Consider the following 14,544-nt stretch of genomic DNA (forward strand, 5'->3'; position numbering starts at 1 on the left):
TTCAACAGCTAAGCCATGTGGACGTTGCGGGACTTGTAACCCAAAATCATTTACTAATGTCTCACACAATGCGGCAAAAACTTCCTTCGGCATGCAAACATTTTCCTCAAAGCGACCCATATGCCCCGCATATAGTTCGCATATCCATGTATTCCCGGTTAGTATAGAAGTGCGACATGGCGTTTTATGCATGTGTTTTTGGTACCATTCTATCGCCAAGTGGCATGCTTGTAGAAATGTGCAGTTCTGTTCTTGTTGCAGCTGGACCGCCATTTGATTCAGCATTTCCATTATTTCATCATGGTTGCTTCCATCCCAGGGATTCATCGCGTTTTCGTTGATGCAAAACCTACAAAAGTGGCAGGCTTTCAATTAGTTTGCACGTGCTTCATTGAGTTAAATTATATTGAATTTTGCAATTATACAATGTGAACATTGTTTTTAATGAACGCAATGCTGTCACCAATGTCCTTTGGAAGGCATGATCATATGAATTGCAAAAAAAAAAAAGAAGCTGTTCAACGTATGCTTTACAGGGGGGCCATGGTTGTAACAACCACAAAACTAACAAAAGAACTTGCGACATATAGGCATTCAGAAGCGTGCATCGAAAACGTAATTCCCTGTCTTAAACGTAGCGCCACAAAATATTAAACCGTAAACATCCCATTCATTTCCCAAAAACGAAGCACAACCATGCTTCCGGTCCGTCAACCCATGCACTTACCTAAAACTTGTCACTGCCCGTAGCTAGCAAGAAGAAAAAAAAAAAAAAGACATAATGCAAAACATGCACACACCACCATCCTGTTTTAGTACATAACAAACAGTACCATAAGTCTAAGTTTTGAAAAGGAAGAAAAAGACATGCATCTTCAACACTCGTAAGACCGTAGCATCACATCCGCCTACCCCCAAACAGGTTTGCAAATGGCCCCGACGCAGTACACTGGAGCTGCTTCTGTGTAAGCCAGCCAATGATGTGGTCGTCATCAGGCTGGCACATCATGACCTCCCGGTAATCAGCGTTATCCATAAGTGTGGAGGCGAAGTGGAATAACGGTGTACCAATCAGGGACGGAATACTGCTCAGTTTATGCATGCACTCGGAAATAGTGTACAGTGCTTCGTTGCCTGTCAGGTGCCTGACCGTGACCTGCTGATTCTTCGAACGAACCACATCTGTCATTCTGTTCATGCTCTCCGCAATAACAGACGCACCACTTGTTGCCTTCTTCGACTTTGAAACACTTGTTGATGGCGTCTTTCTCCGTTTTGCCTTTTCAATCGACACATGCTCCAGTGAAGAATCAGAATCCACGTCCTGTACTCTTGTGGGTATCGGATCAGCGAATGGCTGCGCCCCCAAACTACGCACTGAATCAGATGAGTCCGTAGCAGCTTCAGGAATGTTCTCTCCCGGGCTCCAATGGTGCTTCCCAGTAGCTGCTGCCCCCATGAAAACCGTCTCCAGCAAGTCACGGTGTTCCAACGTTTTCTTCCTGAACTTCGCACACACCTTGTTGATCTGCAGACATGTACATGTGTAAAAGAGGTTGACGTTATATTTCATGTTCATAAATTTTATTGAAGTTGAATTAAGAAGTAAAAAATGTACTGGTAAATGAGAAATATAAAACTTGTTTCTACATGTACTTACTGATTCCATCTTGTCCCACCACTCGTCAGGTGCCTGAAACAAACCGGTGTCATAGTCAAAGCCTATCCCGGACACTCCCTTGCTTGAATCCATCAACTTCAGCCACGCTTGCCACTCTTTCTTCAAGCTCACGTACTTATTCTTCAACTGTTTAAGTCCATGTTTTTTTCCTGTTTTTCTCTAAAATTTCCTTGACAACGACTTGTACCCTGCCTGGCTGAGGACTAAGAATGGCCGATTTCCTTTACTAATCTCATTTGCAATCAACTGGAGGAAAACTCGGACTGACTTACTGTCCCATGAGGCCTTGTGGCTTAGCTGAGTTTTTGTCTCTTCAAGACTGGTTGACTTGTCACTGACAACGGCTTTGCTTTTCGAGTGGTTACGAGGCGAAGTACGTGTGGAAGCCATTACTAATGTACGGTTACAAAAGATATAAATCACAAATTTGGTTGTTATATACACACACACAACGGATGACACATTAAAAACAATAAACGCAGATATATGATGCTGAAGATGAAATTTGCATATACCCATTGAAAACATTTTTTACGTACGTACACAGGTTCCATGGGAGTTAGTAGTGGACAAAAACATGATAGTTAGTATTACGGCTCCCATATGCGACAACATAATACCATCGTACTACAAACATACTAACTACATACTAACTACATATTCAAGACATACTAATGTCTTTGTACATACTAAGAACATGGTAACGGTGCTTACATACGGCACAACAAAATAACAACGACAATGCAGAGCACATACACAATGGTCTTAAGCACACGCAAGGATTGTTGAATGTCTATGACGTCAGCCCGCAATTGCATGGCAATTTCATCTCCGGCTGACGCATAGCCTTGGTTCTCATGGCTTCGTTCTTCACACCAACCAATCCAACTGACACAAGGCTGATGAGTGAAAAGTATGCAACTATTAGTTTCATGGGTTGTTAATGTTCATTAAGTTATGACCGGTAAAGATTGGGTCACTCACCACAGGGCGGGGACATACAAAGTAGGAACGCCCTGGATTCTTGGTGGACCTGGAAATCCTAACAATACACGGGCCATATCCACAGGCACACATTCGTCCTGGCCATGTACTGGAAGTTGCAGTAGAGGTGAACGACGCCATGCTACGATTTAATATAAAGTAAATTGACATGAATGAATATGAACACGATTGCGTACTCAAATTAATAAATCTATATTGTAATATATTTTGATAAAGTTTTTTATGATAGGCAGCAAAATTGATTGGTGAGAATATATTTGTACAACATTTGTTATGATAGGCAGCAAAATGGATTGGTGAGAATATATTTGTACTATATTTACGTTTGTGAATGTATTTATGATAAAATTTTTCATACTTACATGTAGTCATATCTGTTTATTAAAACTTGTACACTCTTTATTGTTTACCTCTAAATTTATAATATATAATATTAATACATTAGTACTATCTGTCTAACATTTGTTTAAGATATATTGGAACTAAACTATTTAGTTAATATATTTGTAATATATATTTGATATATTTTGTAATTTGTTGGTAATATGTGTACATAATATATGTGGCTTCCTTCCCAAATGTAGTTCGAAAATAGTTATGGTGCTAATTACTTTATTTTTAGGAATTGAGAATTGACCCTTTCGTGTTGAGTTAAAAATAAACGCAAATTAATACATCTAATCTGTAATATATTTTCAATATATATATTTTTTTATTTAACAACATTTTGGAATATATGTACGATATAGTTTTCCATAATTAAATGTAGTCAAATCTGTTTAATAAAACTTTTACACTCTTTATTGTTTACATCCAAATTTGTAATATATAATATTAATACATTATTAATATCTGTCAAACATTTTTGTAATATATTTTTAGTCAACTGTTATTTTTCTATTTTTCTAACATAAATTTCATAAATTTTGGAATTTGTTGTTAATATATGTACATATATCTACCTTCCTTCCCAAATGTAGTTCAAAAAATATTTACGGTGCTAATTAATTTATTTTTTAGAAATGAGAAATGAGCAGTTCGTTCTGAGCAAAACATATATGCAAATTAAGACATCTAATTTGTAATATATTTTCAATAAATTTTTTTTTCTTGATATTTTGAAAATATTTGTTGAATATATTTATGATATAGTTTTTCATAAGTAAATTTTGTCATATCTGTGTAATGAAAGTTTTACACGCATACATTTTTAACTCTAATGTATTTTTAATAAACTGTTTGTTTAATATATTTCTAATATAAAAATAATATATTTTGTAATTTGGTGTTAATATCTGTAGATAATATATGAACCTTCCTTTTTATATAATTTAGTTGGAAAATATTTTTTATGTAATTAATTTCATTTCTTGAATTGAGAATTGACCATTTCGTCTTCAGAAAAAAATATACGCAAATTAATACATCTAATTTGTAATATATTTTCCATATATTTTTTGGCTCTTTTGAAAACATTTATTCATATATTGATGATAATGTTTTTCATAATTAAATTTTTACATATATGTGTAATAAAATGTTTACAGTGTTTACCTTGTAAATCAAAATTTCTAATAAACATTTCACATATATTTTTTTAATATCTTCGTAATATATTTTTAATATATTGCTTAATTGATTACAATTTTTAATTTTTTTCTTTTTCGACCACAAGTTATATATATTTTGACAATTTGTTGTTAATATCTGTAACTTGTAACCCAGAGTTGGAATAAATTTTTTTTATGTAATTCAAAAAAAATTCACAAATGGGAATTGTTAATTTTTGTTAAGCACAAATGGGAATTGAGCAACTCAGAAATGGGAACAGCATTTCTTATTTATATATAAAAAAAAAAATGAAAGATCTGCATTTGAAACTATAACCGAACAGATATTCCAATTCTACACCAGATTTGCATTTCCGAACTTGTTTAAACAACGGTGCCTTCATACATATGGTCACAATTTTTGATTCTGAAGCTCTATAAATCAGACCAACTATTGGAATCAGATCAGATATTATATACATACATGAATTCGAATGTGTAATCTGAAATTTTAGATGTTTCTTGATAATTATAAGCAAAAAATCAGAAAGACGAAAGAGTTTTTTTCGGATCTCAACACAGCTTTACCAGAATCTGATATTCATTCCCAATAACGTAAGTGCATTCACAGATTTGATTCAGAATTTATTTGAAAAATGGGTACAGAGTAACAGTGGCACAATGTGTACATCAATTTCAATAATCAGATTTCATTCACCTAAGGAATACATCAATTCAAACTTGTGATCTGAAATTTGTAATTTTTATAATTATAAGAACAAAATGTGTGAACCCAAGCAGAAAATCAACAAATCTGAAAAAACATCAGATTTGACTATGAACCCAAATCAGATTGTGATCTGAACAAACTGTGTGAACCCAAGCACACAATTTTTCAGTTCTAATTGTGATCTGAGAAAAGGCAGATTTTTAATGATAATTATAAGAACAAAATCAAAAGAAGAAGAGAGTGTTTTACGAATCTCAACCTAGTCCGACCCTAATTACGCACAGAGTTGCAGATTTGTATTTAAGAACAGATATATGTATATATATATATATCTGTCTCCAAAATGTGTGAACCCAAGCAAGACGAATCACTTCAACAGGTCGGTAATGAACCGGATTTGTAATGAACCCAAAATGGAAAAAAAAAAAAAAACTTTGGAAAAACAAAATATGGCAAAATTTACAGATACAGATTCTCCACTTTTATACAAATTTGCGAAAAATCCCAATGTTGTATAAACAGAAAGGGGCTCCAGACATGAATCGTAAGCAGAGGCCCAACACACACAGATCTACGAAATCAGAAGGATTTGAAAGAGTTACCTGAAGATCGGTGGTGTTTGAGAGGGTTCCGTCTATTGTTCGCCGCCGCCAACGTTAGGGCCCAACCGTCCGATTTGCCGACCTGTTCAGGAGTCGTCTTCGCCGCCGCAGATGCCTACTCCGGCCCGATCTCCTCCAAAAAGCTTGGCTCAGATGTCGTCGCCGTTGGTAGCCACTAATCGCCTCCTTCCCTTCGTCTGTTAGGTTTTTGGTTGTGTTGTGCCTTCGGATTCATTCATCAGAGTTCCTCAATGATGATCTGATTTGTTTGAGGGTGTTTTCGTAATTTTACCCGGACAACGTTTCCTCTCCCACCCGTTGGAGAGGCTTTGTCGTGTAGTGGCTATTTCAACCTTGTTTGTCGTCATCTGGCTAATTTAGCCTCAACCACGCTTCCCAAACATACGCTAAATGGCCTATAAATTACACCAAATTGACTCTCAATTACGATTTTTTTTTTTTTTTCGTCGTCGACTAGATCTAGGAACAATTTGGGAATTTAGTAAAAAACTAATTTTTTGATTTTTTATCAAATTCTTTCAAAAAAATCACCAAAAATACCAATTTTTTTTGTTAAAAAAACCATCTAAAAAATTAAAAAATTAAATTTATACCAACTCTTTAAAACACTGCCTAGTGGTACGTTTGTATATACATATTGAAAAGCAGTGGTGATAGATCTCACTAAAAATGGACCACTAAGCATAATGAGTTGGCAGTTTAGAAAATAAAAAAATAAAAAAACAAAGAGCAAAACATCAAATCAATTAAGGACATAGTATTTTTAGAGCTATTAGAACTCATTGTTTTAGTGATCTCAAACAATTTCCTATTGAAAAGGATGCATCTACGAAGGGGTCTGATGTAAAATTCCAAAAGTAGTGTTGGATCTGACAATTTCCGGCCAAAAGTAAAATTTTGATATGGGACTTTTTTTTGTCGATATACCGAAAAAAAAATTATATGGGACTTTTTTATTGAAGATTTTTATTGAATAATGTTATATGTATTAATTAATATATTGACAACTAATATGATATAATTTTAAAAGTTTTAAATATTTGTAATTTGTATAATAAATATACTTAATAATAATGATATAATACTAATTAGTATATTAATGTATACATTAATTGATTCACGTAACAATGCCATTTTTATTTTAAGATTTTTTATATTAAAATTTTATAAGATAAAAGATAATAAATATTGTAGTAGTAGTAGTTAAAGTCCTTGAAAACAAGAAAGCAATTTTTGGATTTTAGTGCATACTGCTCACTTTTTGTCGATATACCCCCCTCCAAAAAAAAAAAAAAAAAAGAAAAAGAAAAATGGGACTTTTTATTGAAGATTTTTATTGAATAATGTTATATGTATTAGTTAGTGTACTATCAGATGATGTAATATAATTTTAAAAGTTTTAAATATTTATAATTTATACAATAAATATGATTAATAATAATGGTATAACACTAGTTGACATACTAATATATACACTAATTTATGAATATAATACCATCATTTTTATTTTAAGATTTTTTATATTAAAATTTTATAAAGTAAAAGATAATAAACATTGTAGTAGTTAAAGTCCTTGGAAACAAGAAAGCAATTTTTGGATTTCAGTGCATACTGCTCATTCAATTTCTTTCGCTATTTGAAAATTTTCAAAACTTAAAAATTCAATAATTTTTTATTTAAATATTTATTTTCAATAAAATTTATATTTTTAAAATGTTCTCGTCGATATCTATCAAATAAAATTCATGATGAATTTGAAATGCTAGGAAAAAAATTGACAAAATTTCACTAAGTTAGTTATCTTCAATCAATGAATTTTCTGAAATTTCTCTGAGATAAAATATGTAATTTAGAAATTTCTCTCAGAGAAAATAAGAAATTTTGAAATTTTTCTGAGCAATTGTAAAATTTCTCTGAGATAAAATAAGCGATTTTGAAATTTTTTTTGAGCTATTATGAATGAAGGGCAAAAAAGAAACCAAAAAAAAAGTTAGCAAAAAGGATTTAGAATAACTACCTTCGAAGCACTGAGGGACCTTTCCTAATACAATTCTTCTTGTAGTCCTTAAGCTTCTACCTAGAATGTGAGAGGGATTGACGCCTAATTTTCCCTTTATATTTAAAAAAATTTGTGATAAAAAAATTATGTTATGTTTTTAGATAAATTACAAATACACTATTTGAGATTTATTTAAAATACAAATCTCTTTTAAATTATGGCCCCGTTTGGTAGAGCTATGGAAAAGTGATTATAGATTAACTTAACAGATTATGACTCATAGCTGTGAACATAAGCTGTTAACCTATTTGGTGCAACTGTAGGATTACGAATTTAAGCAGCAGAGTAGTGTTTGGTTAATAAACTGTAAAATAGTTTTTTACTGTATAATTGTCATTTCTACCTTTATTTGATATAAAAATGATTATTTTGTCATTTTTTTTCAGTTTTAATTTTCATTAATAAAAGTTAATATAATTAGTATTAATTAGTATCAATTAATATAAAAATTGATACATTTGCTAAAAATGAATGGAAGTATTATTGTCACAATTATTTTCCATTATAAATTAATTAGTATTAATTAATTGCTTAATTAGTATCAATTAATACTAAAATTATTAATTAATATCAATTATTGGCTTAATTAGTCTCAATTAATACCAAAATTATTAATTAGTATAAATTAATATTAATATTTAATTTTTATTAGTATCAATTAATATTAATAATCAACAATTGTTATTAATTAGTTTCAATTAATAATTAATTCATTACAAAAGCATACAATATTAATTTATTAATAATTAATACCAATTAATATTGATTTTTTTAATTAATATTGAATTTTTTTCTTTTTCTTCAGAAATATACAATTTTTTATTTTTTAATTAATATAAAAATATACAATATGAATTTATTAATAATTAATACCAATTAATTTTTCAATTAATATTGATTTTATTCTTTTTCTTTAGAAATATACAATTTTTATTTTTTAATTAATAGTAATATTAATTAATATTAATATTTGAGTATTGACGAGGGCATTTAAGTAATTTTAGCCCCCCAACACCAGTTGCACGCTTAAGTAAAAAATTTAAGCACCCCGACCAGCTTTTGAGATAAGCTGAGAAATAGCTTGATTTAAGCTATAAGCCGGTTAGCTTAAGCTGCACCAAATACAATATTTTAGCTTAAATTAAGCTAAAAGCTGAAATAAGCAGCTTATAAGCTCTACCAAACAGGCCTTATATTTCATCCCTTAAGGTTTCTAATTTCATAACAAATAACTCATTTTATTATTAAATTATCAAGTCAATTAATAATTTTTAATGATATCATAAATATATTTTAATTAATAATTTTAGTAATTTTGTTATTGTATAGGAGAGTAGTTGGGATTTGTTTTTTTTAATTAATTCTATTAAATAAAAAATTCTAACGATGGAATATTTATAATTTTTCAAATCACAATATACAATTTATATTTTAAACAAATCTCAAGGTATGTACCCTAAATTTTTATTGTGACATAGTTCATCAAATAAGTTAACTTTAAATTTGAAAAGTTTTTCTTTCCAGAAACAATTATCTATGTATAATTAATTGTGTTCTATACACAATTCATGGAATGAGAAATAATCATCTATTAATTTAGATAATTCACCATATCGATTGAATTTTTAATTTTATCCCGTAATTTTTTTTTCATTATTATTTTTTTTTTTTTTAAATATTTTATCATATCAACCATCTATTAATTTTAAATTTTCATCAAACTTTGTTGAGGCCTTTCAAAGTTAGTTTAGTTTTTTATTTTATTTTTTTGTGGTTATCATAATAGTTTAAAAAAAAAATCAAGGCTTTTTTTTAATAATTATTTTTCGGGGTCCAAAGTGATGATTTTGCTAAGTTTTGCCCATAGCCGACCCTTACATTCACGCCCATAGCTTTAAATAATGGTATTAGAAAATGTATTAATACCGGTTATGGTCTAATAGTATTTAGAGTAATGCATATTAGATATCGGGTGTTATGGTGATGATGTTTTAAATATATTAAAAGTAAAAAAAAAAAAAAAGTTATAACAATTGAATTGACCATATCAATTATAAATTTACTAAGAATCAACATGTATCAGGCACGCATGTGATTTGATTCCAATTAATATACCAAAGTGAAAGAGTAAAAAAATTTCTTTCGATATTTACAACTATGCTCACGCGATGAATTATTTTGTTTGTATTTGTGAATTAAATTTCGAAGTGAACATCCAATTGAGGACTCTATCACTCAAAAAAATAAAAATAAAAAATAAAAATAATAAAGTTGATGCAGCAATCCAAACTCCTAGCTATTTGAGTTATGTTTTGAAAAATAAGTTTTAAAATGAGATTTAAAAAGAGAAAAATTATTTGGTTATAAGTTTTGAAATAAATTTTGAAAAGAATTTTAGTTTTGAATTATATTTTGAAATTATTTTAGGTTTATTTTTTAAAATATTTAAAAAAATTATTGTTATTTATTTAGGGTAAATAAACTTTATTTGGATAAATTACAAACTTTACTTAAATTACATATTATCCCCTGTAGTTCTAGAAATTACAGTATGCCCTATAAGGTTTCTAATGTCATAACAAATAGGTCATCTTATTAATAAATCATCAAGCTAATTAACAATTTTTAATAATACTAAAATTTTATTTCAATTAATAATTTAAATAATTTTATTATTATATAGATAAACAGTTAGAAATTTCACTTTTCAATTAATTTTGTTAAATAAAAAATTCTGACAGGGAGATATTTGTAATTTTCCAAACCACAAGGGGCAATTCATATTTTAAACAAATATCGGGGTGTATTTGTAATTTACCCTTTTATTTATTTATTGTTTTATGTGCGTTGTATTTAGGCACTATTTGACATCCCTTATATTAATACACTTTTTTTTAATATCTTTTTATCTCTTTTGGGTTATATCACTTCTCTATTTTTTTTGGCATAATTTTTCTTAAAAAGTTAAAAAATATACATATCTAGATCATCATAAACACTTTCTTACAACATTTGTGCGATGTATTTTTTTGAATATTTTAAATATTTACAAATTTAAAAAAATTATTTTTTATTTTAAACATGTAATTTTTATTTTTCAAATAATTTTATTTCAAATATTTTATTTGATTTTATAAATATTTTTTCTTTTTATTTTAGATATTTAATTTTTTTAATTATTAAAAAATTTTGGATCGTCCATATTGTGTTGTTTGGGATGATCTAAATAAGTGTATTTTTTGACTTTTTATGAAAAAATATGAAATATGAGTTGGGTTTGAAGTGATGTAATAGAGAGATGATGTGATTTAAATAAGATGATGTGAGTTAAGTAGAATAATAACTTTTCGACTTTTTAAAATTATACCAAACTAGGCCAAATTATAACAAATTATTTACCCAATACTTAAAAAAAAAATAAAAATTTTTTTTTGAAAAAATAAAAAAATTCTTCAAAAAATAAAAAAAAATATTTATTTTCCAAAAGAACAAAATAAAAAAATATTTTTTTGATTTTGTTTTTAAAAAAATTAAAATTTAAAAAAGAGTTTGATTATGAGTTTTAAAAAAAAAAATTGAATTGAGTTTTAAAAAAATTATTTGATTATAAATTTTAAAATTTTCTTTTATTCAAATCTTGAAAATCAAACCAAACGGTATGTTTTCCATTTGTTTGTTATCTTTTTGAGCTTTGCTTTTTGTGAAGACATTTTTTATTTGGCTTTACGTTTTCGAAATTCAAGGGAGTTAACGACATTTAAAAATATGGCTCTTTTCAGAAGAGTCAAAAAAATTAAAAATTTATTTTTAATTTATTTTATTTCACATTATTTTTTAAAATATTTTTTATACATTTTTAAAAAAAAATTAATAAATTAATTTTGAATCATCTTTTTAAAATAGACCATAGATTAAGAAATTAAAAGGTGTTACGGGATTCTCTTAAATTTTTTAAATTAAAAAAAGGGTAAATTGCACCGACACCTCATGAGGTTTATGTTTATTACAGTTCTCCCCTCACTTTTTAAAAATTACATCTCCCCCTGAGCTTTAAAGTTTCATTACAGATTTCGCCCTCAGCAATTTAATTTTTTTAAATACCAATTTTGCCCTCACTAGGTAAAATACATTGACACCCATCACATTTTAGAAATTACCAATTGCCCACTAAGTTAGTATTAGTTAAAAAAAAAAAATCATTGAAAAAAAAATTAATTGGAAAAAAAATTATTTGAAAAAAAAATATATTGAAAATAAATTTTGTTAGTAAAATTTTTAAATTTCTGTTTAAAAATCAACATAAACTTTTTTTTTGAATTTACGTTTTTTTCTTAAATTTACAAACTAAGACAACCATTTATAGACCAAAAAAATTATCAAACAATTTTTTCTGACAGTTTTTAAAATTTTTGTAAATATAAATTGAAAATTGAAAGAGAAATAGTTACCAAACAAGCTTAAGATGGTAAAATTGTCGTAAAATTAACAAATAATTAAATAAGTTACCAACGTAAGAAATTGTTTATCAAAAGATTCTTAGGTTATGTATGGTTTGATTTTTAAAATTTTTTTCTTAAAAATTAAAAATTAATCTGGTTAAGAAATAAAAAATAAAAAATAATTATCATTTTTACATAATTTTTATCTTCCGAGTGGTTAGAAATAATTTTTTACAAATTAAATTGAAACAACTATATGTATGTATATAACTTGTCCAAAAGTTAAAATGATAATTATTTTTTACCCTTAAATGATAATCATTTTTTATTTTTTATTTCTTAACCAAATTAATTTTTAATTTTTAAAAAAAAATCTAAAAATCAATCCATACATAGCCTAAGATTCTTTTGATGAGTCATTTCTTACGTTGGTAACTTATTTAATTATTTTTTAATTTTATGATATTTTTACCATCTGAGACCTATTGGGTAACCATTTCGTTTTCAATTTTCAATTTATATTTACAAAAATTTTAAAAACTATCATAAAAACTTATTTAATAATTTTTTTGATTTATAAATGGTTGTCCCAATTTGTAAATTTGAGAAAAAAACTTAAATTTAAAAAATGAGTTTACGTTGGTTTTTAAACAAAAATTTAAAAATTTTACTAACAATTTTTTTTCAATTAATTGTTTTTTTCAAATAATTTTTTTCCAATTAATTTTTATTTCAATGAATTTTTTTTCCAACTAATAGTAACCGAGGGCGGCAATTGGTAATGCTACTTTAAACCTTAGGGAGAGGATTGTAATTTCTAAAATATGATGGGTGTCAATGTAATTTACCCAATGAAAGCAAAATTAGTATTTAAAAAAATTAAATTGCTGAGGGGGAATTATAATGAAACTTTAAACCTCATGGAGAGATGTAATTTCCAAAAAGTGAGGGAAAAAACTATAATAAATATAAACCTCCTGGGATGTCAGTGTAATTTACCCTTAAAAAAATATGGTAACACCCTTTATTTAGACTTTTTCAAAACACGATTTAGACAAAAACATCCCAAAGACAGAAAAAATAAATAAGGGGTGATTTGAGATGATTTAAATAAGTGTATTTTTTGACTTTTTATGAAATATGAGTTGAGTATGGGTTGGGTTTGAAGTGATAGGTTAGAGATGTGATATGACTTAAATAAGATGATATGACTTAAACAAGATAGTAACTTTTTGACTCTTTTAGATCATGTCAAACAAGGCCTAAATATATAAAGACTCTACTTTTCAAATCATACCGTCCAACATCTAGAAACCTATTTCAAAAAGAAAAGTACTATAGATCTTAGAAGATTTATTAATTTTTTTACAAAATATCTCTCATGTGAGTCTCATATGAGATATTTAATAAAAAATTTGATAAAATTTTAGAGTCTCTAGCATTATTCTTTCAAAAAAAAGGTCTAATTCCAAATGTCTTGTTTTTTTTATTTTTTTATTTTTTTTATTATAAAAAAAAACGATTTAGAAAAAATAAACAAGAAAGCAACTTTTTGGAATCAGACTTTTTCAAAAATAAGCAATTTGCTTTCACATTCGTGATTATTTTGAAAAAATGAACAATTTGCTTTTTTGGAATTAGGGGTGTTTAGAATGATCTAAATAAGTTTATTTTTTGACTTTTTATAAAAAGTTTTACAAAAAAATAAAAAGATAATATAACTTAAATAAGTACACTTATATAGGTTATGCCAAACACACTAGTTCAAAAAACAATTTAGACAAGACATTTGGAAGACATCAATAAATAAATAAAGGCCTAATTTGGGAAGTGACTATTTTAGTAGGTTATTTGGCCTTTTGACTATTTTAATAGGTTATTTTAATTTTTGTGTTTGGGAAGATGAGATGAATTTTTAATTGAGTTGTTGTATTGGAAAGTGTGTTGAAATGATGTTTGAATTTAAAATGAAAAATTTGTACTTGAATTATAATTTTTTAAAATGATGTGAAGGGGTAAAATGGTAATTTAGCCGTTGATGATGACTTTTGAGGCTGTGACAGTGTAGGCTATGCCTACACTGTCCGGGCTGCAGACTTTTTTTTTTTTTTTGAAAACTTGTGAACAGTGTTACTTGTGGGCTTTTTTTCTCAAATGAGGCTATAATAGCCTCATTTCCGGCTTCCCAAACAGTGCCAAAGACTCTTACTTTTCAAATCACAATTTGATAGTTCAAAACTCAAAACCTATTTGATTTTGGATTTTCAAACCTACATTCAGCTCAACTATTGCATTATCCTTTCAAAAAAAAAAAAAAAAAAAAAGTCTAATTCCAAATGTCTTGTTTTTTTGTATTTTTATTTTTTTTACTTTAAAAAAGCGATTTAGAAAAAATAAACAAGAAAGCAACTTTTTGGAATCAGACTTTTTCAAAAATAAACAATTTGCTTTCACATT

General features: G+C 27.6%; 1 protein-coding gene across 1 annotated transcript; it reads right to left on the reverse strand.

Moving 5' to 3' along the window:
• Positions 1-898: 898 nt before the first annotated feature.
• Positions 899-1,753, reverse strand: LOC145797188 (uncharacterized). Its single transcript, XM_082883782.1, has 2 exons — positions 1,661-1,753; positions 899-1,528 (listed from the first exon to the last, which is right to left on the reverse strand). Exons 1-2 carry the CDS (start codon positions 1,751-1,753, stop codon positions 899-901), a joined length of 723 nt encoding a protein of 240 aa, XP_082739908.1.
• Between the last annotated feature and the right edge of the window lie 12,791 nt (positions 1,754-14,544).

The sequence above is a fragment of the Camellia sinensis genome, chromosome 1, assembly GCF_055761805.1.
Source record: "Camellia sinensis isolate YWXY chromosome 1, ASM5576180v1, whole genome shotgun sequence".
Taxonomy (NCBI): Eukaryota; Viridiplantae; Streptophyta; class Magnoliopsida; order Ericales; family Theaceae; genus Camellia; species Camellia sinensis.